Raw genomic sequence first — 24,490 nt, forward strand, 5'->3', positions numbered from 1 at the left:
AGAATTTGACCATTATTCTATAACAAAAGGAAAAAGAAAAAAGTAATAATAAAAGTAATCAGACAATGCTTTGTTAACAAATTGTTAGTGAACACAATCAAATTCATTAATTCTTGTGGGATTTAACTTTTATAGATTCAGATTGATGTTGTTATTGTTTATGTTTTTTGTTTTGTAGTATTTTCCTAATGTTTCTGATGGTTGATAATTCTTGGTGATAATAACGTGAAGGAAATGGTTTAATAAATCATAGGATGCTTGTCTTACTTCCTCTTTTGGGTTGAGTTGTAATAACACACTTAAAAAAAAAGTTTATTAATTCAAAAAATTTATGTAAACTTACGGAGAAGTTTACAATTTATATTTGGTCTGAGAGTAAAATGAGGTGAAAATTTTCATGGATGAATTTGAAGTGTAAAAACTAAAAAGATATCTATTTGTGTATTATTAAAAAAGATATAATGGTATACTTTGTTTATTCAATTTTTAACTATAGTGTTGTAAATATTTAACTCGATGATGTGGACTCTAATTTATATTTTATGTTTCTTGTGTTCCCCTTAATGGGTTATGTTAGGTAATATTAAATATTAATGGGTTATGTTAGGTAATCAATGACTTTTTTGAATAATGGACTTTAAAATTAGTTCAATTCAAATAAAACACACTACACTAAATTACTCGCATAAATCTTAATATTAGAATAACTATAAATTAGGTTAACTATCTATTTCAGGAATGTCACTATATCATGCATATAAATCATTTCAGAAATGCCAAAAGCGATTAGGGAGCTTGAACCTTGAATCGTTCAAGGTGAAAGAAGAAGCTCTTCTAGCAGAGAACCATTTTTTACGCTTCTCATTTCTACTATCAATTTATGTCCAACTCTCAAAATATATTTTATTATGCCTAAAATAATCTTAATATAATTTTGATTCCTAACATCAAAAGACCCAGATATAATCTAAATAACCCACTAATATTATTTATGATAGGATTGAACGGGTTTTTCTAGAGAAAAGAAAATCAGTTTAAGGTCTTCAAATCAATCCATTGATTTTTTTTGTTTTCAAATGAACAACACTAACACTAACTAATTATATCACCATGCATAAAAACTAAGTCAAATTTAAAATTCATTCTTCATAGTAATTTTTGTCTTTAATTTGTTATGACATTTAGAAAAAGTGGGCAAAGAATACAGTTCATAGAGAAAGATATACGTACACATGCATATTATACGTAGGATTTTGTTACTTCCAAGTTTAGCCGTACCCGTATGAATTTGATCTATGTGTGGGAAGCGAGGAAGTCTGCCCATCCCGCCAGAAGCATGTTTTTTGGTGGGCTAATCTGTCCCACCACGTTAACGGCCGGTTTAGCTCGGCAAATATTTTTTTTTACTTTTAATTATTATAACTTTTAAAGGGATAAAAAAATTATAATTTTTATATTCATAAACATTAAAATTTTTGTAATTATAAATATCTAATAAGCATAATTATAAACCAAGTTTTCATCCAAAACATAATTATAAATATTGTCTCTAAAGCAAAATAAACATAATCCAAAACATAATTATAAATATTATTTCCAAAACAAAATAAATATAATCCAAAACACTCAATTTTCATCTTCATTCTCTTATAAATTAGGTTAGGAGAAATTGGGTTTTAACAAAAAAAATTACAAAAATACCCCTTGCCAAAAAAACTAAGCCCGGCGGAAAAATCCGTCTCGTCCTGCCAAAGCTCGCGGTTTAAGCGGTGCGGGTTAGGTATGCTTTTACTATTTGACGGTTCCAATTTTTCAACCCGGCCTGTCTTTTTTGGCGGCTTACGCGGGCCGGACTAGCGGATTTAGGCCCGTTTGCCCGTGTGCCGCTGCAATAATATTAGAGAAAGTATAGGGAGCCAATGAAATATTTAATGGAGGTTTAGGGAGTTTTAGAGATATAATCATTAGTGTTAACTTTACCTATCAATTGAAGTTTTTGGGATGAGTAGTATCATGATATGGTATTAAAACTCTAGATTCAAAAGGTTAAGAGTTCAATTCTTGGTGAACTCCAAAATTAGTTTAAATTTTTTGGATGATCTGGGATGGTTATTCTAGATAATATGAGTGATGTTCATTTTATAACTCAATAGTCCATTGTATATATTGTACACTTCATAATATTATTCTTCCAAGCACCTTTGCCGTATAAACCTTTGCTGCACATAGTGCCATTCAAAAGGCAACGTTTCAGCACCTTTAACAAACTAGTTTAATATGTTTGACATAAAAATAACTATCAATATCTTAATTATTATTTTTACAAACTAGTTTAATATGTTTGACATAAAAATTACATTAAAACCAAACTAACAAAAGAAAATATTAGCACAAAACTTAATTCTATTTCAAGATTATCTTATTAGTTATTACCACCTCTAAGCTGTGGTGGTTAAGCGCATTATTAGTTTAGAAGAGAATAAGACTCATTTCTAAAATACTACTTATAATGAAAATCACTATGTAATCCATAAATGAAGTAATTTGTCGTGCTTAATATATATGCCTTCCACATATTCTATTATTAACAATTGAATTCCAAACCCCACAATTTTGAAAATTTTAAAATATATAAGACTATACATAAATAAATCAATCAATTTTTTGCTTAGAAAAAATAGCCTAAATAATACATTCCCACTAATGTACAATAACTATCACCGCCACTCAATGCTTCCTCTGTCACAAACATTCACGTCAAATACTAATATACTCTGTATATACACACACATATTCATGTAATATATTCCACTCACACAACTATATCAATCATCAAGCTCTTATTATCTTCCAAATTGCATAGATTTATCATTTGCAGAAAAAGGCTTGTCTGCAAAGCCCTTTATTGTGTTGATGGTGATGTCAAAGTGATGCCTCACACTAAATTCTCTTAGAATATGTCCTTTACACCAATCTCTTGACCAAAAGTCTCAAATTCGAGAATTCAAAATTGGTAAATTCTTTGTTAGGAAACCTCTGCTTCTTTTCATGGGACCTCAATCAAGTCAGCTCGAGTTAGTCGAATTCCTGGTAATAAGACTCGGATGCTGGTGGTTCGATTGAGGCCGAAAAAGGAGCATGTCTTTTGTGAGTTCTTCAACCAGATCATTGGTTATCATACATTCTATATCTCTTTCCAATACATTGATCTCTTCAGATACTAATCCAGACCAAGGGACTGACCCCAAATGTTGAGCCACCAAATCATCAAGAGAATAAGGATATATTTCATCACATTGCGGATACAAAGAAGCACTGATGATTTCCCACACTGATTTCAACAATTCTTTTCCACAAGGTGGTGCCATCATCATGGAAGTGTTGCTTACTTTCCTTCTGAATCTTGATAATGTCAAAGATGGTCCAAGAACAACCGAAAGTGCCTCGTTCAACAAATCAAGCAAGACCCTCTTGTTTATCATATTCTCATTCCGATCCTTTATAGAACCTTCGTCATTCTCATTGATTGATCTCTCGCCAGATGCTTCCACTTCTTTGAATACCGAGTTTCCGATAGGCTTTGCCAATGAGTCTCCTCTTAGTAAAGATTTATCCCATGATCCAAAGTACAGACCAGAGGCAACTAGTAGATCTCTTATGAAAGATTCTGCTGGATCCTCTAGTTGAACTATCTCGGATTCAAGAGGCTCCTGTTTTGTTGTGATGTCGTCAGAACCATTGGACTCGAGTTGATTGAGCTGTCTCCTTAGCTCTGTCAAATCAACACCAAATCATCTATCAGCAAGAATTGAAAACCCAAGGGAAAGAATTGAAAGGAAAAAAATTACATTATAATCCGAAGTGAATCTAATATTGAAAGTCAATTCCAGATCTTGCAAGCTAGTTCAATATAAAAACAAGGTAGTTTGTTGATATAGTATAACCAAGTTTAAAGCAAATTAAAGCCTATGATATCATTACTCAATGTACTAAAGTTAGAATTATATCATACCACTCAAACCAGAGCTGATATCTCTGAAAACCTGCGGAACAATGTTGTCGTCCCTCGAAGAAACGTCTGGAGTTGATAGTGGACTTAAGTATTCAGCTCGCTTCCAAAATTCTTCATGAACACTGCTGCACACTGATGCAGGACTAGGAGGTACCTCAGTGGAGTTCTCCTAAAGAATACCACAGAAAATCCAGTGGTTAGACAACAAATAATGTGAAATATAATTTTCAAAGGCAACACCGGAGAATGGTAAAAAATTATAACAACTTACATGCCTCTCGCCGTAGGTCAATAGAACTGTCGGTCCACTGGTGACATCTCTCACCATGGAACCATATTCATTGCCATGTGATTCTACCATTGATTGAATCCTTTTTCCGAAAAGCCTCCCTCTTAGACCAAGGCTATATCTAAAATGAGAGACTTTCTCTTTAATATTGAATCTATCCTTTTTCTGTTTTTTAACATCAACAGAAATAGTTTCAACAGCTTCAAGCTTCCTTCGAATTTGTGCACCAGTTAAAACGTGGCGATCCTCTAGAAGTAGCTTCCCAAACGATGTTCCTGATCCTGATACAGGAGCAGACAAGGACCTTACAAGGTTTCTTGGGGACAAGTCCCTTTGGAACAACACATTGTCATCTGGATCATGTCTGAAAGATCCTGTTTGTATTTCATTTTCCCCTTTTGAAACTTTCCAATGGCTTGTGCCATTTGAACACTTATCTTCTGTTTGCTTTTGCCTAACTCTGTGATTGACTAAAGCATGTGGCGCCAAGTTCCTAGAAGTCACCTCAGGAAGGTCAATGCGCATTTCGCTTTTCCCAATATTTCTTAGCCTCTCCGACGAGAACCTCCTTGTGTCTCTGTTGATAAATTCTGGGGAGCTTGGTCCGTTGAACAGCATATCATTTTTATATGACCTTGTTGATTCTGACCGGAATAAATTTGCTTCGACGTCTCTAGTTGCACTTTCTCTGACCTGTTTTGCTATGTGCTGGGCTATTAGTTTAGGATCAGCTGGCTTTTCATTGTAACGTGTCTCAATTCCACTCCCTCGAACCACAGAACCCTTCTTGACAGTTCTCCCTTGTAGTTCACTTTTCAATCGCTCTTTGACCTCCTCAAGAAAATCTGCTATACTGTTTCTGCCTTGTAAAGTGCCAGATGAACCAGTCCAACTGTCTTCATGGTTGCAAATGCTATCAAGGCCAGGCTTCAAGACAACTATCCGAGTCGGAGAAGAAGATCTATCAAATTTGTGATAAGATTTCATTATCAAAGACTCCTCAAAATCTCTACTTAGTGTTCTGCTCCTTGAAGGAAAGGATTTCTTTTGCATAGCTGGGATTAACTCCATCACATCATCACCATATTCGGGACCACCAATGTCGGGTAGCTCTGATTTGAGCAAGTGGCTATCAAGTTCTGCAAGTTTCTCCATGGTTGTTCTGTGTGAACTTGTATCATGTGTCAAATTTTCCTTGTTCAGGTTCTCTTGAGGAAGTAATCGTCTAGGAATACTATCGATTTCGGCAACCTTTGAGCACTCCAGAAACCGTGTTGCTTGATACGCTTCAAACTCTTTCTTAAATTTCTGGAGTTCCTCTTCTTGAGGATGTTCCCGTGGCCTTGGTTTTCCGAAACTTTGGCTCCACCCATCATCATCATCTATGCCTCCATAAAATGAATCTAATTCCATTTCACTAGAAGAATTGAAATTATAATAGCCCCGACTAACCGAATCCCTTCCATTCATTTCCCTCTTTGAAAACTTTGTCCCCATAATTTCACTAGTTCTTTCTAATGGAACAACAGATTTTGTGTCTGGTGGCATCGTATCAATCCCCATCAACCTTGCCACGAGGCTTGGTGCATTTTGCTTGGTGGTTGAGCGTTTGGATAGCTCCTCATTGATAAGTTTTTTCATCGAACCCATATTTGCACAGTGAATGTTCTCTGACCAGTCTTCTTCTACTTGATAGTTATACTGAAAATTCAAATCACAATACAATTTTCAACTCAATTCAAGAGTGAGAAGAGAGAAACATGGTGTTTTTAGACATTTAGCAAAATAATCTTACTGCTATTGGTAATTCTCCTTCCGGACAGTGGTACTGAGACGTCTCTAATTGCAGATCCAGGCTATTCCGGGGAGCTTCCAGGCCTGCATAGAACCCCAAATCATAACAAACAACAACATGCCAAAATCAATCTATAAGAGTAAAGAGATAAAATAAGATTTTCAAGGCATACTCAAGATATCTTCAAATTTGCAACAAAGTAATCAATCTATCCACATTGACATACGAATGATACGATAAACAAAATTTTAAAAATGACAAATTAGCAGCTAGTAGCATTTCATTTCCGGAGACGAACCATAATAAAATAGTGAACAATTGAGCTTCCTTGTAGTTTATCAGCACTCTAAGAAAGCCTTTCATGGCATGAGTACCATTTTCTGTGAATATATGTATATGTATATAAAGTTATAAACACTTACCACCCTGATGCCTTTTATGAGCATGAACTTTCTTGGCCATCCTCCCCTGATTGAACTCAAACAAGTGTAATAAACCTCCCATACGTCTATAGACGGTCTACAAAAGGACTCTCATGTCGTCAGTCTCCATTTCCATGCCTCAATTCATTAAGACTTTAATGATCTTCTCTTTTATTGGGTATGGTATAGAGTAAAAAGCAGTACTATGCCTTTATACCCTGCAATGCCACAACTCTATCAGCTAAAAGGCGATCTATAACATAGAAAGTAGCATTGAAACATCTCAAATTGAATAAATGCAGTTGATCATTGAAATCAATCTAAATTGTCTTGTAGTCACAAAATAAATACACTACCAAAAAATATTTCTCTAAGAGAGAGAAAGAGAGGCTTAGAATTCTGTGAAAAAAAAGTATCAACCAACTAACTGATTCACATCAAAGCACATAATCCCCAATGTTAATTTTGGATATTGTGATCTAAAACTGCATTTTTTTTTTTTTTGCATTTAGAATGTTAATATGAATGAACCTACCAATAAGGCCTACTAAAATTAGCATAAAAAATCAATCATTGAATATAATTTCGAATGAGAAGAATGAAGCATACAAATCTGTACATGAATTATTTATCGTCCAGTAGTAAATAAGATGAAGATTTTGAAGATTCATATGAACAGGTCAACTTAGCAAAGTCTGAAAACTTTGACTTTCATCATGCTGACCCAAAAACACATAGAACAGTGTCTAAGCACCCCCCCCCTTCTCCCCACCCACAGAGAACTGAATTTGGTTCATTGATTCAAAATTTCAACGCTTTTTTTTCTTGGAAACCAAACACTTGAATGCGAAGAATGAAAGGGAAACAGAGAGAAGAAAAAGCATAGCGTACCAGTAAGAAAAAACACATACAACACAGAGTGTCAAGAACTAAGCCTTCAGCTATGAATCAATCATGCATTGTGAGAAAATGACAAGGTGGGTGTGGTTGAAACGCAGAAAAGCATCGAACTTTGAGGAAAATGGAAATGGGTGGGGCAAAAAAGTTGGAAATTTGAACTGGAGTTGATGTTGTATAATAATAATGACTTAATGAGGAAGAAGAGAATGAATTAATGAAATAATAACAATAATAATAATTAAAATAAGAAAAATAATAATTAAATGATAAGGACGATGACAGAGAAAAAGGGTAGGCTACGAGGTTAGAGTATGGGAATAGGGTACAAGACGTTCATTGCTGGAAAGAACTGAAGAAAAGTGAATCTTCTATTTTCTCTTTTTATTAATTTATTTATTTTTTAAAAACTAATAATGATCATTCTCTTTTAATTTTTTGTTGATTAATTTGTAGTCAGCAGTGTATAATCCTATGTATGGTGTTGAAGTGGCTCACATTCACAAACCTCAATCATAATAGTTCTCAACTCTAGCCTTTTATTTTAGGTTTCTCTTTTTTCTTTTTAATTCCTTTTTAGTAAATTATTGTAAGTTAGACATATATTAATTTTCTCAAATAATTAAATTATATTGCATTTAATATTTTTATTTTTTTAACTGTGATATGGACATTCTTTCTAAAATATATAAAATATGACTCTAAAAGAGTTGTTCTAGACAAAAAAAATTAAGATGTTTGTTTATAGTATTTAATTTTTAAAAATTATAATTTTTTGTCAGTATTTAGTCAATAATTATTTGTACTTATATTTATAAAAATTTTGTATAAAAAATATATAATTTGTATCTATATTTATAAAAATTTATACATATAAATCAATTTAATTTGTATTCATATTTTTTAGAATTTACATATATAAATTAATAAATTTATTTGTTAAAGATAATTTAATGTTTTTATTAGTCAAATAATAACTAAAATTTTTAAAAATTACTGACTCTAAAAATTGCTGTTTTAATTTACTCAATTTTTCTTTCTTTACTTAATTGGTAGTTTTTAGAGAATGGAGATTATGTCACTTAATAAATAAAGAAGGTGAATCATGGTGTGTTTATATATAATAACAAGGTTATTCAATTACCTTATTGGCTTTGGTTACCTACAATTTGAAAATTGAAACAAAGGAGTAGGAAAAAATAAAAATCCTTAAACTTTCTCTATTAATTTAGTGTGACAAGTCGTTTTCATGTCGGAAAATAAAGTTTTACTATTTCTTCCTTAAGCCGAAAATAATATGTTAATAATAATGCACTAAAAATAAAACTAATATTATGGTAATACAAACTTTGAAAGGGTTGATAATATAACATCCCCATTTGATTGCTACAGCAGTACTTCTGTCTTTTTTCACATAAAGTAAATCATTTAAAAAAAAATTAAAATAAAATTGGCACATAATAAAAATCCTTAAAAACTAAAGCTCCTATAGAGGTTGATGGAGTAAAAAATTATGCCAACAATTTGAACATTTTTCTCTAAATATATAGTAGAAAAAACAAAAAAAAAAATTAAACCGGAGAATGGAACAAAATTTTACACCTCAAAAGAAAGAAAATATAGTGAAGGGTTGAATAAAAAAATGGAGTAAAGTAACTGCTAGATTCGGAAAATGTGTCCAACTAATTAGTTTTTAAAGAAAAAAATTTATTAATTTGGTCTTCTACAATAATAAATGATGAATACGTTATGTGGTTTCATTAATTTATCATGTAAAATTTAACAATAATGCTTATATATATTGTTAATTACTGTAATATTTTATTTATAAAAGATCGTCAGGTAGATAAATTTTTTTGGAATGAAACTTTATAATAATAATGTTTCACTGTTTAAAACTACATTATTTCTATACTCATGTAATAACAATAAAACATCACTATTTTAAATAATAAAATACATAAACAATTTTATTTTGTTTTAGACTATTTATTAACGAAAAAACATACATATTTATTATTTATTAAGGTGGAGAATCTAATCAATATTTAAAAAAAATTAGTCTGAAATTAAAAGTTTTTATAATTTAATTGTCACTTTATTAAAAAATAAAAAGATTAATGAGTTAAGTGATGCATGTAGAAGGAAAATCTTGCTTTCTTGTGCTTGACTAAATCTAAAAAAAAAATATGATTATTGGTGTGATTAGTTAGTGCAAGCAACTAACAGCTCATAAGAGAGAGAAATCACATTCCATTTGGATTCATTTTGTTGTCTTTTTCCATCTTCTATTCCTTCTTCCTTTCACACGCGCCATCACTCTCATCCATCTTCATTCTTCACGCTCTCAATTTTAAATACAAGACAACATAAATAAATGCCACTTGTACTTTTCTGCTATCTTTAGTTACTAACAAAATATTTTTATTTTCATCGTTAAAATATATACGTTTTTTAATTCAAATATGTTCTTAAAATATTTCTTTTAGAAATGACCCTACTTTATATAACTCGATACAAAAATAACATGTCTATGTTGAAATTGTTTCATGAGAGTGAGAGAGATGAACGAATAATTTGATTGGAACTGAATATGAAAATTACTTAAAATGCAATCACAGATAATGTCATAGTTGCTTGTATACATGGAATCTGATAACTAATTAATTTTCTAACTGATATTTATTTACAAATATTTAAAAAATTTAACCCCTAACACTAACAATATAGTTAGCAATTAATTAATAATATTTAAAATTATTTACTAAAAATATATGTTAGACTATTAGATTAAAGATATTAATTTATATTAGCTAAAATTAATAATCAATATAAATTAAAATTGCTAATTTTTAAGTTTTTGTTCTATATCAGTAATGTTCAACATTCTGAAAAATATTATATTCTCACATATTATCCATTGCTTTAATTTTAGAATCCAAATGTCTTTTGTAATACAATTTTTTTAACAAACACACAAAAATTAGGAGATGAAAATTAATGCAGAATCCTAATTTATAGGTTTTCTGGATTACTGGATTACTTGATTAAGAATTTAGTTAAAAACGATTTATTATCTAACACTATTATTGAATAATAATGGGAAAAAATGAAATAAATACCAGTTAAGTAAGTCAAACCGATTACCCTACCCAGCTATTGGAATTAATTTACACATGTGGAGTTGGTAGAACATTATATTCATATTCTATAATGTCCTAAAAATCATATTAAAATTATGATAAATAATCATGTTACTTGTGTGACAAGTCCCAGTTAAACTAATAATTTAAGTAGGGTTGTGTTCTAATTTTCCTTTAATTTCTTGCTTCATGACATACATGAATCATGATTGTGTCAATAATGCTATCATTTTCAGTATCTTCATTATTTGGATGATAATTAATACAAGTTATAATTATGTTTTAGTCTTTGCATATTACTATTCAGATTTTGAGTCTCAAAAGATGAGACCACTTTGCCAAACATGTCTTCATCACACTAATAAATCTTAATGAAAAGAAAATGATTATGAATATATAAAACAATATATATAAATTGCTATGAAATGATAAGAGATATGAATATGAGAAACTAATCTTTTTAGAAACCTAAGTATAAAATACATAAACAAATATAGAGACAAAAAAAAATCAAAAGATCGATTTTCTAATAAAATTATAACTTTTTATAGTTTTTTTTTTTTATAAACAACTTTTTATAGTATTATTCATACGACTCTAATTTTTATAATTTAGATGATTTTTTTAATAAAACATTCCTTTGAAAAATATAAATCTAAAAAACAATTTAACTTGTATCAAATAAATAGCTGTATAGCTTATGCTTAATTATGAAAAGGTTATATTATGAGCCGACAGAAACCTCAATAATTCAATCGGACATCATAGATTAGTTATTGTTGAAGTTTATGAAGAAAAATTAACACTTTATGTCGCTTTTAACGTGCTATGATTATTATTATGAGAAAATTTCTTTTCCCATAACAAAAAGTCTAATGCTACAAAGTTGGCTACAACTCTCTTGTACTAGCAAGAGGGCCAATACCACAAAGGATTTTGTCTTACAAGTAATCTTAATTATTAGCATATAAATATCAAGATAATTTATGCTAATAAAATAAATGTAGTTTAATTTTATATAGATGTTATAAATTAGATACACGTTCTTTTCTGATTCGATTTATGCTATTTACACTAGTAAATTAAATTAGTGTAAATCGAATTAATTATATAAAAATATTTAAAATAATACATACAAATTAATTCTAGTTCAAGACATTTACATAATTTTAAATTTATTTATTTTATTAACGTAACTTACCCTAATTATTATATTATATTCATGCTATAGTCAAGATGCTGAAAATGACTACTTATCATCATCAATGCGATTTGAAAGCATGCCTCAATTTAATTTATAATTCTTAATATTCTTACTATCAATAACGTCCGGCTCAAGAAAAATAATGAATTTATTAAGCCTATATGTTATATCACACTGGGAAAAAAATAGAATTAATTAATATTATAACACACTTGCAAGTTTAAGCTCAAACATCATAAAACATAAATCTGTGTGGGTGAAAGTTTGGCATCAAATATTGGCTAATTTTGTTGGTTATGGAAGAGGAACAGGTGTTGTGCCGAATTATGGAATGTGGAGGTGTTATACTGACTTGTGAGAAGGAAGAAATTGGATTCTTTGAATTTTTTGTTTTGAAAATTTTGTAAGCAAATATGGGAGGAAACAGACGGTGTGATATGTCTTTATCAAAATAGAAGGTTTGTTTTCTTTATTAGTTTTTTTATTTTTATTTTGTTATACTAGTTTTTGGGTCCGATTTCTGCTTGGGATGGATTTTTTTTAATTTACAGAAAATCGGAGGGTCCAAGTTCCCATCAACAACTCGCAGGATTCGATTACTGTGTTCCTGACACCACAGTCCGGTAAAACTCCACTCCTCTCCATATTTGCGTCCTACACTAACGATGACTCCATAATAAAATTAATTTCTGTCAAATATTTGTGTGTGTTACACTTCATATGATTTGGACAATTAGGAAGAGTGAGGAGGGAGATTAATTAAGGAGGAAAAACTACCAAAATACGCTGACAAAAATACCCATAAATTAAGGAAATTAATGATGTACCTATGGAAGATGAGTTCCGTATGACAAAAGTATCCAAATCCTAATTTTTTATTTATTTTTTTAATAAAATTCCCAAACTATCCCCACCCTCAACCTCAACTCACTTTTTTAATCTTCCATAACTCAACATGCACCTTTAAAACTTGCTGTGGAATCCAAAACTACTCCTACATCAGATGAAATGAACCTTTTATGGTGGAAATTTTGAATAATAACGCAACAGAGGATTGCAGTGCCGAGATTAACAAAAGAATCAATCAATACTGATGAAGAATCAGAGAAAGAATCATAAAGGAACAGTTTTTAATCGTTTCATTTGTTTTTTCCTTTTTTTCTTAATTTGAGGGCTTTCTTTGTGTGAAGGGATTGGCGAAAAAAATGGAAAAGAGCTCACCATACTAAATTTATCTGCTAGGAATCGGTCGAAGTCCTCTACCACCACCACCACCATTGATTTTGGCCTGGTCTATTATAGGGGTAGTTTTAGACTCCATGACAAAGGTTTTAAAGGTACAAGTTGGGTTATGGAATGTTGAAAAAGTGAGTTGAGGTTGAGAGTGAGGATAGTTTGGGAATTTTATTAAATAATTAACAAAAAAATTAGGGTTTAGATACTTTTGTCATACAAACCCCATCTTCCGTGGATACATCATTAATTTTCTTAGTTTATGGGTACTTTTGTCAGTGTTCGTAAATTTCATGGGTACTTTTGGTAGTTTTTCCGTACAGGAAATTATTTTCATCCCCAAAACAGAAAAAAAGAAAAGAAAAGGAATAGTACTTTATTTATTTTGTTTTGTCATATATGATTTAAAATGGAAAACTACTTTGATTGTAAAAGCTATGAACTTCTCCAAAAGGAAATTTTAGTAAGAGAGGGAGAGGGAACTAAGGAAATTTACTTCCAGTCCATAGTATTTTTGTGTCCACAAATAAATAAATACAAAAAGAACGTGTTTTTTTTCATTTTTATCTTTTTTTTTTAGAAAAAGAATTTCGTCACATATATGATTAAGAAAATGAAAACTAGTTTGACTGCAAAAAGCATAGCACTTTTCCAAGAGCTCCATGGGCCACAAGTGGCCCAATATGGGGTTTAATTCAATTACATATCTGACCAAAAAATAAAAAATATCACCATGCAAACATTTATAATTGGCATTATTTGTAAGAAACAAATATATTTATATATATCAAATTTTTTTTTTTCAATGCAAATTATTTTATTAGATGATCTCCAAATATTTTATAGTGTTTTGAAAAAGCTTGAAAGTTGAAACATATTATATAGTCTTAGTAAGAAAATTGGTACAAATCTTATCAATAAAAAAAAGGAAAAGAAAAGAAAAGTTGCATATGCTAAAAGGAGGAACATGGTTCCTAAGAGATGTGATTCCCAATGCAAAAGGCAAACCAAGAAAAGCAAAGCAATGTGTTACAACTCATGAGGGATAATTATGCCGATATGTTTTAGGTTGTAAAGCCTCTCTTTTTATCCTAATCACATCATGCAAAGACCCTATAGAACTCATGTGCATGATGAGAGTTTAGAACTCCCACAATAAATAAAAGGATGAAAAATCTGTTCCTAGAATGAAAAGGAGATGGCATTGGCAATGGTCACTAGTGAGAGTGATGAGTCCATAACCATGAATCATTATTCATTAAACTCTTCATTGGGGACCATTGGTTTTTATTCCTTTAGCCACACACTCACGTGGCTACATAACAGTTTTGGCCACCTTTTTCCTCTTAATAGGGACACACCCTTTATCTTATGTTCTTTGTGGGGACATAATAGGAATTAGATATTCTTGTTAGGGCTCTTCCCTGGTCCATTTGTAGGTCCAGCAATATTCTCAATTGTGAGGAAAACATGAAACTTTGTAATTTTGTCGTTGGCCCAATTCAAACCATCATTGGGCCTAAAGCCCATATGTAGGTGTAGGTAATGGGTTTGGTTATAACTCTTTTTGTTCTTATTGGGCTTTTGGTTTTCTTTTCTTTAGAGTTCTCAGTCTCTTATTCTTCTACAACTATGATAAATATTAGAATTTTTGTTAAAAAAAATCTCATTTGTTATTACAAAGAGAAAAATTTTTTATTACCTTATATGTTAATTTATTTTTCAGTTTTCATTTAATTAATGATTACGATGCTATATCAAGGCCATTTGGTTTGGTAGGAATGTGGAGCTTTCCAATACATTGATTTACTCTCAACTATTTACCATTTGAAGAAAAATAAAATAAATGTAAGCATTATAAAGAAATAAGTCTTAAGAATTGAGAAGTATAGAAAAAAAAAAAGAGTAGTATTTTGTGAGAGTTTTTTAATGCACGTTACCATTGTTCAATTTTGCTAGAATAAGAATTATTATGTAAGGAGACATTGTTTTTGTATGTATGTATTTTTTTTGTTTACGGTATTTTTTAATTAGACACGTTAAGACTCGTAGCGAATTTGAATTCTATTTAAAGGTAATAAATTATTACATACGTAAACTAGAATTTAAACTCTGATACTTATTTAAGCGAACGTGATCCAAGTTGATATATATATATATATAAATGGAATCTCTACGATAAGTGTATCATTATATCATAACTTTGATATAATAGTGAGGTAACAGTTAATACCATGATTGATTACCATGTATGACTTTTGAGTTTTTGAGATTGTTATTTTATTCTTTAAATTAATAATTTTATAAAAAATAAAAGCTAATTTTGATTAATGATAAGACTTAGATGCTAATAGTAATGAGAAGGGGAAAAGAAAAATAACCAAGTGAATGGAAATGTAAGAAAATGAAGCAAACTCCTTTAGTTAGTGCCAAATATCCCCTTACGAAATTCCCAATCATTCTTCATGTTAAGTCAACTTTGTGTCTTCTATCAGAAAAACATGCATCCTAGATTTTGGTCCAATTTTTTTTTGTTTATTTGCAGTATCTGACTTTTTGAATTATGAGAAGGTTAAGATGGGAACTAATTCAAATATTAATTTTCATTTTTTGGTTCTATCCCAACTAAAAAACATATTTAAAAAAAAATCGTTCGTAATAATTATAATTGTTATCTAGATTATTTTTTTTATTAATAATAAATATAGGTTTATTTATTGTATTTTTTTAGTAAAAAGTACATATGGAGTATATAATATACAAAATGTAATAACTCAAAAAATATCATCATAATTATAAGATTCGAATCGAATTAATTAATTCAACTAAAAAATTAATGAATTAAATTTTAAATCGATCTTGTCTAAGACAAGGGTTATTTTCTGAAAACCGGATGATCACATTATAATCAGGTTCCACGTATATACACAATGAAATCCAAATCGTTAATTATATTATATTATAATACTAGTTGTCTTATAAAAACCGTTTAGAATGAAACTCTTTGTTTTGTTTTCTTGTGTGTCTATTCCTCCAGTCCAAGCAACGCTTCTCAGAAGAAGAGAGGGAAAAAAATGCAATAAACAAAGAAAACTGCTCCATTCTTTTTCTAAACAACTCTTCTTTTGTTTTCGGTTATTACAAAGAACATTTCTCATTCTTATCACTACCTTTTTTTCTCTCTTTTCCTTGTTTCAGTTTCTAGTTTCATAATAGTCTCAGATCCTTCAACAATAATACAATGTTTGTGAAGAAGTTTGTAGAGAAAGCATCCACAAAGAAGGTAACATATGTATAGTTTTCTTACCTTAATTTTTATTTTTATTTTTATTTCATTAAATCATGTTTTGCTTGTTTCATTGATAATTTCATCAGTTATTCTCATCAAGAACCTTATCAGTTTAGTTTCATTGACTTTAGAATTGATTAGATTTTGTAGAGCCTAAAAGTTTAGTTTGTATGTGATAGAGGAATAAAATTGAAAAAGAATTATTGTTCAAATTTCTATATGTGCTATTATTTTTAATAGATATATGGTCGTTATAGTTAAATTCCTTATTATAGTAATTTCATCAATTTGACGCGTATGGTTATTATGTATTAAATATAATTCTAAATAGATGAAATAAATTAAATGACATTTCAAATAAAATTAGAATTTAGTTAACAGGTTTTTTAGTCTTATTGACATATATATTAAGACCAACAAATCGAAATTTTTTTTATAAAAAGCATATATAATTTAAGTTTTTAATATTTATATTTTTATTAATGTAAATTTTTTTAAAATTCCTACTAATAATGTTAATATATACTTTCAAAACAAATATTAACTAACCCTGTATTTATTATTATTATTATTATTATTTGTGATGTTTTCTGAAATATAATTTGGTTAGAATTTATTTAGTTATTTTTTTTATGATAGAGACTAAGATGGAGCTGCTAGATATATGTTAAACAGAAACAATAACTTTAATATGCAAGCGTATTAATTATATATTAAAAGTAATCATAAAAATTAGTTATTAATGTATAATATATATTGAAATATAAAATACACATTAAAAATAAGTTAAATTACGTATATATTTTATACCAATATATATAATAACTAATTTTAGTGTACACATAATATTTTAATTAAAATAATATTACATATTTAAGTTTTTTTATGAATTATCTTTAACTAAATTAAATAATAAGATTTAAAATAATATTAGTCATAACTTATTTTTATTATGTTAGATTAACTTGATTAGACTTGATTAACAAAATTATTTAATGTTTATCAAAGTTCTTTTTATTCCTGGTCAAAATTCTTATTAAAGTCCAAATAATCGAATTGATGACTTTTAATTTGTCATAATGAAATATATATTGTGTTAATTGTATATCTGATCTTAAGTAAAAGAGGAGAGAAATATTTGGTCAAATCCAATCATTAAAGATGAAAAAATCAAACAAATAAATACATTTTAGTTTTAAGATAAACCTATCTACAATTTAGGCTCTTTTATTTTTTAATTTTGGTGTGATATTATTACTTACAAGAATCCAAAGCCCCCAACAAAAGAAGAATTAGAAAAGGGGTCTCATAAAATTCACAATCTTCCCTTTGGATTTTTATTTTGCATGTACATGTAACGCTCAAACTCGGCATAAATAGCATATAAATCGATACGAAGACGAACACTTATTGTAAATTATATTGTTAAGAGTACATTTAATACGTGTGTTTTAAAAGCATTTTAGTTACGAATATTCTTAAAATATGAAGTGAACTAAAAATTAGATTTGTAAATTTTGCATGGCAGGGTAGCGGAAATTCATTAGATGGCTTAAAAGCTAAAGATGTGGATCTACGGCTGGTATTTCATCAAGGGCTACCATCCTGTGGTGCCAAATTTGCCTATGATCACATTCACAAGACACTTGCTATTTCTACCAGGCATATTCTTCTTCTAAAAATATATAAATCTACCAAAATCAGCCATCAAATCAATCAAATCAATTATTACGTATTTATTTATAAATATATTTGTATATTTTAATATATATTTTAACATAGTTTGATTATTCTGTTAGTTCCTATTATTTTATCAAATTACACTTAGTTTAAAAATTTCATAAAATAATTAAATCTTTTAATATTTTATATAAATAGCTGATTTAGTAGTTAATTTTTAGTATATACATAATTGCCGTTATTCTTTACACCTTTGACATTTATACAAGCTCTTATCAAATGTTGCAACATTATATATACTTAATTACTTAATTAAACTGGTTTCTGTTCTTGATCTTGTGTACTCAAGGGATGGACGAATTAAACTGTTTGGAAAAGATAATGCACAAGTGCTACTTGAGTCCACTGATGCAGTGCCTAGCAAATTCTTACAGGTTAATTATATTATATTTTCTTAATTCATAGTTTTTTTATTGGTTTTCTTGATTTCAAGAGAAAGTGTTGTTTTTTCAAGGATTACCAGGTGTTTTCCTCTGTTATTAACAATACTATTTTGCTTTTAATACTGATCCAGTTCATCCATAACCATGGCATCCTCATAAATGTCACTGTCAATAACTATATTGAGGCAAGTATACTTATAGACCTGTTCAAATTTATTAGGAACTGATATATTACACATAACACTTTTTTCGTTTACTAAAATAAATGAAAAGTTTAATCAGAGTCACAGACAGAAATCACAGTTACATAGTCTTTCTTTCATATGAACATAAAACAAACATGTTTCACTATTTCTTGTAGATTGTTGATTCATATACAATACCATTTTTCTACAATTATTCAATTAAGTATTTTCTTTTTGTTTCATTCATACAATGAATGTAAAAACTAGTCATTTCTTATGACATGAGAATATGTAATTAGATACATGTATAAAACTTTTTTTACACGGATATTTCATACAATAATCTAATTACATCATTTCTTTTAATTTCTAAAAAATAGTAAATATTTTTGTTAATGTAAGAATAAGTAATTAGACGCATCAAAATTATTCCAAATCATGTTAAAGCAGAGTTAATTCAGAAAAATTGATTGCCCTAAAGATATTTCACATTTAGGTATGGGACATAGAAAAGAAGCTGATGTCTGATGTTTACATTGTTAAAGAAGAAATCACTTGCTTTTCAGTCATTCAGCATAGCCTTTACATGTAAGTAATGTGTTCATTTCCAAAATAATAAGGTAGAAGATCACAAAATTTTCTCTAAGAGAAGAAGAATCTGCATTGGTGGCAGGTATATAGGAGTCTCTAATGGTAATATATCAGTATTGAAGCTTGATCAAGAACCATGGCACATGGTTAAAATGAAATACACCATACCCCTCTCTGTCTCTTATGGTAAGATCATACATAAATTTGGTCTTCAGTTCCCTTTTTCCCACATTCACAAGTTCCTTAACAATATAATTTTCAATTTTTAGGGAATTCAGCTGAAATGGCTGAAGATATTGTTGTGACACACATACTGCCTCAACCCTTTGCTGAAAGCAAGAGGTAATCTCCATAAATTGTTCTGTTCTTTGTTTTATCTTTGTTAATTTTTTTTGTGAAAAAGGTTTAATGTTCTGTTATCTTATGTGTTCAATGCAGAGTTCTTATAATCTTTAGAAATGGACAGATGGTATTGTGGGGCATTCGAGAAAGCCGGTCCGTTTTCAGAACCGGTGGAAACATGTCGCAGCAATTGTACGGCGAAACAAAGAAGGTGTCTTCTGCTTGTTGGGTGTGTCCTTATGGAACCAAGGTGGTTGTAGGCTACAACAATGGAGAGATCTACATTTGGGGAATTCCTTCTCTTAACAAAGGAAATGTTCCAACAATTGATTATAGCAGCATTCAAAACACTCCTATTTTCAAGCTTAACTTGGGATACAAGTCAGACAAAACATCTATAGGATCTCTCAAATGGACTTATGCCGAAGGAAAGGCGAGCCGATTATATGTCATGGGAGCTTCCGAATATGCATCTTCAAATTCTGTGCAGGTATTTGAGCAATGAAAGTTCTTGTGCTGATAAACTAGGCCTATGTTCTAGTTACCTATTAGAGATGAAATGGATCTACTTGATTCCGTGAACTTGTGTGAATAATTGTTGTGTGAAGCAGGTGGTGTTGTTGAATGAACAAATCGAATCTAGAACAACTAAGTTGGGACTTCATTTGTCTGAAAGTTGTATTGACATGGAGATCATCTCAACCTCAATTGACCAAAACAAGCATAAACAAAGTTCTTTCCTTTTGCTTGGAAAATCAGGCCATGTATATGTGTATGATGATAGTTTGATTGAAAGATATCTACTGCAAAACCAATCTAAGTCAAGTTCCACATTGCCAAAGGAAATGGTTGTAAAGTTACCAATGGCAGATTCAAGCATCACGACAGCAAAATTCATCTGCAACAATACTAGTATGTTAAATTCTGGAGACGAGGTACCGGAGAATTTCAATGAATCTTTTCATACAATCTGATTCTTCTGTATACATGTAACTGATTTGTGATATTCTTTGCTTTTTGATATAGTATTATAGTCAGAAGATAAAAAACTATCCACCCCTTATTCCCATAGAAGCAAGCTACAAAGATGGGATAAACCTTAGTTCTGCCAACTTCAATGGATTTTCAAGTGTAAAAAATTTGTATATAACTGGACACAGCAATGGAGCCATAACTTTTTGGGATGCATCATGTCCCTACTTCACCCCAATTTTGCAATTAAAGCAACAGGTAATGATATTTTTATCAGATACACACTTTATGCAAGAAAGTCTTTTACTTGAGTAGCAAGGAACTATAATTTGTTCCTGAATTCTAAGCATTCATCTTAATGCAGAGTGAAAATGATTTTTCTTTGAGTGGTATACCATTGACGGCATTATATTTCAATATCAACTCTCCTCTCCTTGTTTCTGGTGACCAGAGTGGAATGGTGAGTTTCATTTGATCCTTGTATTTTTTTGTTCCTTTTAAAAATTCTCGCGTGCACGTTTAATTTATGGTATGTCTGATACAAACACGATCGACAGGTTCGGATATTTAGATTCAAACCAGAACCATATGCCTCCAGCTTCCTATCTCTCACTGGTAATAAAAATGCATAGCAAATATATTTCTTAGCTTATAACTTGTTGCTTTGTTATTTAACAAATGGCATTCCACCTCTGCAGGAGGTTCAAAGAAAGGGACTGATCATGTGATCCAAAGCATGAAACTTGTAAAGACTACTGGTGCTGTGCTTTGTATGAACATGGATCACTATTCAAAGCATCTTGCCGTTGGTTCTGATCAAGGAAATGTGAGAAAATTTACTAGAATTTTCTGTAGTTTTTGTTCTTTCCATGTGGAAATTTAGTTTTTTACCACACTATTCCAATTATTCAAAGAGACAAATCTTTATGTGCAATGCAAAAAGTATCAATTATTCAAGATACATTTATAGTTAATATATTACCTTGACATTGCTGATGCTAACAATTCACCAATTTGTTGCAGGTTTCAATCATTGTCATAGATGGCCCTTGTGTATTATATCAGAAAAATATAGCAAGTGAAATTTCTACTGGTATAATCTCCCTGCAGTTTGTGACCTGCAGTTTGCATGGTTTTGAGAAAAATGTATTAGCAGTCGGAACAAGAGACTCGTCTGTTCTGGCATTAGATAGCGAAACTGGAAACACGCTCAGTGCCGAAACAGTTCATCCTAAGAAGCCCTCCAGAGCTTTATTCATGCAGGTGTTGGGTAAGAATTTGTCAATAGCAGTGAATAATCATACTATTTTCAATATAAACTAGCATTGAAGGGCCTGATTCAATAGAGTAAGAGCATTTCTGTTATATTATTTGAACCAAACACAGGATCAATTACAGAAGATGGCCTGGACTTGAGAGAAGGGAATCATGTTGGGGATGCAACAACAAAGCAGTTGTATATTTTGCTGTGTTCTGAGAAGGCTGCATATGTGTATTCTTTCGTCCATGCTACGCAGGTTATCGCACTCGCTAGATGCGAATACTCGAATATTGGCTTATGCCTGCAAGGCTGAAATTACTTTTGCATTGCAGGGAGTTAAAAGGGTGCTTTACAAGAAGAAGTTTCATTCCTCCTCCTGTTGTTGGGCTTCAACATTTTACAGCTCCTCTAATATTGGCCTTGTGCTCCTTTTCACCAGTGGCAAAGTAGAATTAAGGTTATGCTTTTTGTTTCCCTAATTCTTCTCATACTTTGTAGAATATAATTTGATGGGGTATTTAACATTCAAGGCTTACCAACATTTATATCCTTCTCAATAGTCTTCTCTACTATGTCAACATCAGGTCTTTGCCTGAGTTATCTCTGATAGAGGATGCTTCAATAAGAGGTTTCACTTATTCATCTCCAAAACTGAAGTCGCTTTCCGACTCCCAGATATGTTGTTCATCCAAAGGAGATATTGTTGTGGTACGACTCGATTTTTCTCTAGTATAACAGGTTTCTATAAATGTTTATGAACCTCACTGACTCAACTTCTGTTTGCAGGTGAATGGTGACCAGGAAATTTTTGTTGTCTCATTGTTAGTCCACAGGAATATTTTCCGGTATATATATATAGCTAGATGACGAAATTAGGAATATCTGCAACCTTTTCTCTTCTATAGTATTTTATTTAAGATCATGCTGGTGAAGATGAAAAATGATCATGAAACTTACAGATCAGTGGTCGCATTTTTACATTTTGTTTGACTTCATTTTAGACTGTTGGACTCTGTTACCTGCATTGAAAGGAATGAAAGGATGCCATCACAAGAAGAGCTCGCTCCTAGTCCTGTTTCCCAAAAGGAAAAGAAGAAGGTATATAATTAGTAAGAACATACAACTATTTCTCTATTATTTTTGTGACTGAAGGAATTCGGCCTTGTTTTCCGGCATGGCAGGGTATATTCAGCTTAGTTATGAAAGAATTTACCGGAAGTAAAGAAAAGGATGTGCCCTCCATGGAAAAAGAAGATCCAAGAGAAAGTATCCGCGAACTCTCAGCAATACTTTCAAATGCAAATTTTCCAAGTGATGCTGACAATAGTGATAACTGGACCATGCATGAAGATGAGCCTGAATTAACATTAGGTATAACAAAGCCTCAGTTATGCAAAATCGATGTTATATAATACTTGCATGCTCTTGAAGCTCATTTAATGCGAACTTATGGCTATGCTAGTCAGAAAGCACAAATATTATGAAACAAAACATGGCTAAAATAAAATTATAGGCTTATAGCTCAATCTGCATCCCAATTCAGTTATCTAATATGTGACACTCTTTTTCCATTTATGCAGATGACATTCATCTAGATGATCATGTAGAAAAACGAAAAGAACAAAGCATATTAGGAGCTCTTAATAAGAAGAAATTGGCTGGCAAATTGAATGCTTTCAAAGGTTTCATGACAATGAATTCTCCCTGATGCAAAATGATTTTTCGTTATGTATGTTCATCTTTTTTAACATACTGTATTTTTCTTATGAATCAAAATCTACAGGAAGATTGAAAGAGAAGAAGGGCAACAATCAGAAAACACCAGATAACAATAAGGAAGAGCCACAAGATGAGAAAGCTGGTGCAGTTGATCAAATTAAGAAGAAATATGGATTTTCTTCCTCTTCTTCGTCATCATCCCGTGTAAGAATTATGTTGCTTAACTTGCATACTATTGTGATCTTGGAAACTTTTGAAGTGGCAAGATTGATCAGTTTTATGAAACTTTAGTACTAAACTTGGTTAAACTTACTTATGATGAATCCAATGGCTCTAGATTTCAAGAAAACAACAGAAAGTGTCGAAGCTCATGCTCATTTAGTAATTTAGTATAATGTTTTAGATTTTGGCAACAATTTTGACAAAAATGTTACGATGCAACCGAAATAAACTTGATGCATCATACACCAAGATAACTCATGCATTGATCGTGAATGCGCCGTTGTAGGAAACAGGCACGAGCGTTGTAAGCATTGCTAAATCGGCACAAGGCAGATTGCAGGACAACACCAGGAAACTGCAGGCAAGAAACAAGATCCATTAATATTTTTCTTGACAGAAAAAGTTGAAATTCTACCTCCATAAAAGTGCCAAATTTAGTTTTATGGTTTTACTTACATGCATTGAAACTCGACAGGATATCAACCTACGAGCAACAGAGATGCAAGATACAGCAAAATCATTTTCATCATTGGCAAAACAAGTGCTACGAACTGCTGAACAGGATAGACGAAATATATAAGAACAATAAGCTAATCTATTAGAGTTAGGTTCAAAATTGTTTTATTTTTTCGTCATATATAAGTATTCATATTTTTTCTAGTCAGTTTGCTTTAATTTTAAATGACGTTTGATTTGACACAGCTAAAAGTCAAGACGTAATTGGTAGTTGGTGGATAATAGTTTAGCATATACGTATGTAGTTTATATTTAGTAGCTTAACATTTATGATA

The 24,490-nt window shown here is 30.6% G+C and overlaps 2 protein-coding genes across 2 annotated transcripts; one reads left to right on the forward strand and one right to left on the reverse strand.

The window, feature by feature from the left end:
- Positions 1-2,644: 2,644 nt before the first annotated feature.
- LOC107487403 (uncharacterized) lies at positions 2,645-7,642 on the reverse strand. The gene is made up of 6 exons (XM_016108042.3): positions 7,410-7,642; positions 6,519-6,736; positions 6,097-6,179; positions 4,284-6,002; positions 4,013-4,181; positions 2,645-3,772 (listed from the first exon to the last, which is right to left on the reverse strand). Exons 2-6 carry the CDS (start codon positions 6,598-6,600, stop codon positions 3,066-3,068), a joined length of 2,760 nt encoding a protein of 919 aa, XP_015963528.1. The 5' UTR covers positions 6,601-6,736; positions 7,410-7,642; the 3' UTR covers positions 2,645-3,065.
- Positions 7,643-16,236: 8,594 nt separating this feature from the next.
- Positions 16,237-24,292, forward strand: LOC107487292 (uncharacterized). Its single transcript, XM_021142009.2, has 24 exons — positions 16,237-16,278; positions 17,813-17,946; positions 18,314-18,398; positions 18,539-18,592; positions 19,089-19,180; positions 19,266-19,369; positions 19,453-19,525; positions 19,622-20,015; positions 20,137-20,460; positions 20,552-20,755; positions 20,862-20,957; positions 21,055-21,112; positions 21,196-21,323; positions 21,521-21,767; positions 21,884-22,014; positions 22,091-22,215; positions 22,343-22,466; positions 22,545-22,603; positions 22,760-22,856; positions 22,940-23,129; positions 23,339-23,440; positions 23,542-23,681; positions 23,986-24,060; positions 24,175-24,292. Exons 1-24 carry the CDS (start codon positions 16,237-16,239, stop codon positions 24,277-24,279), a joined length of 3,183 nt encoding a protein of 1,060 aa, XP_020997668.1. The 3' UTR covers positions 24,280-24,292.
- The last annotated feature ends 198 nt before the right edge of the window (positions 24,293-24,490 follow it).

The sequence above is a fragment of the Arachis duranensis genome, chromosome 5 (genome assembly GCF_000817695.3).
Source record: "Arachis duranensis cultivar V14167 chromosome 5, aradu.V14167.gnm2.J7QH, whole genome shotgun sequence".
Lineage (NCBI taxonomy): Eukaryota > Viridiplantae > Streptophyta > Magnoliopsida > Fabales > Fabaceae > Arachis > Arachis duranensis.

What these genes read in the sequence shown, in the direction of transcription:
- LOC107487403 (XM_016108042.3), bottom strand. Translation starts at nt 6,600, where the DNA reads ATGGGAGGTTTATTACACTTGTTTGAGTTCAATCAGGGGAGGATGGCC. An exon ending in TCATAAAAGGCATCAGGGTG is followed by an intron (nt 6,180 to 6,518) that starts GTAAGTGTTTAT and finishes GGTTCTATGCAG; the next exon opens with GCCTGGAAGCTCCCCGGAAT. An exon ending in TATCAGCTCTGGTTTGAGTG is followed by an intron (nt 3,773 to 4,012) that starts GTATGATATAAT and finishes TTGATTTGACAG; the next exon opens with AGCTAAGGAGACAGCTCAAT.
- LOC107487292 (XM_021142009.2), top strand. Translation starts at nt 16,237, where the DNA reads ATGTTTGTGAAGAAGTTTGTAGAGAAAGCATCCACAAAGAAG. An exon ending in TGCCTAGCAAATTCTTACAG is followed by an intron (nt 18,399 to 18,538) that starts GTTAATTATATT and finishes ATACTGATCCAG; the next exon opens with TTCATCCATAACCATGGCAT. An exon ending in CTTTCGTCCATGCTACGCAG is followed by an intron (nt 22,015 to 22,090) that starts GTTATCGCACTC and finishes TTTGCATTGCAG; the next exon opens with GGAGTTAAAAGGGTGCTTTA.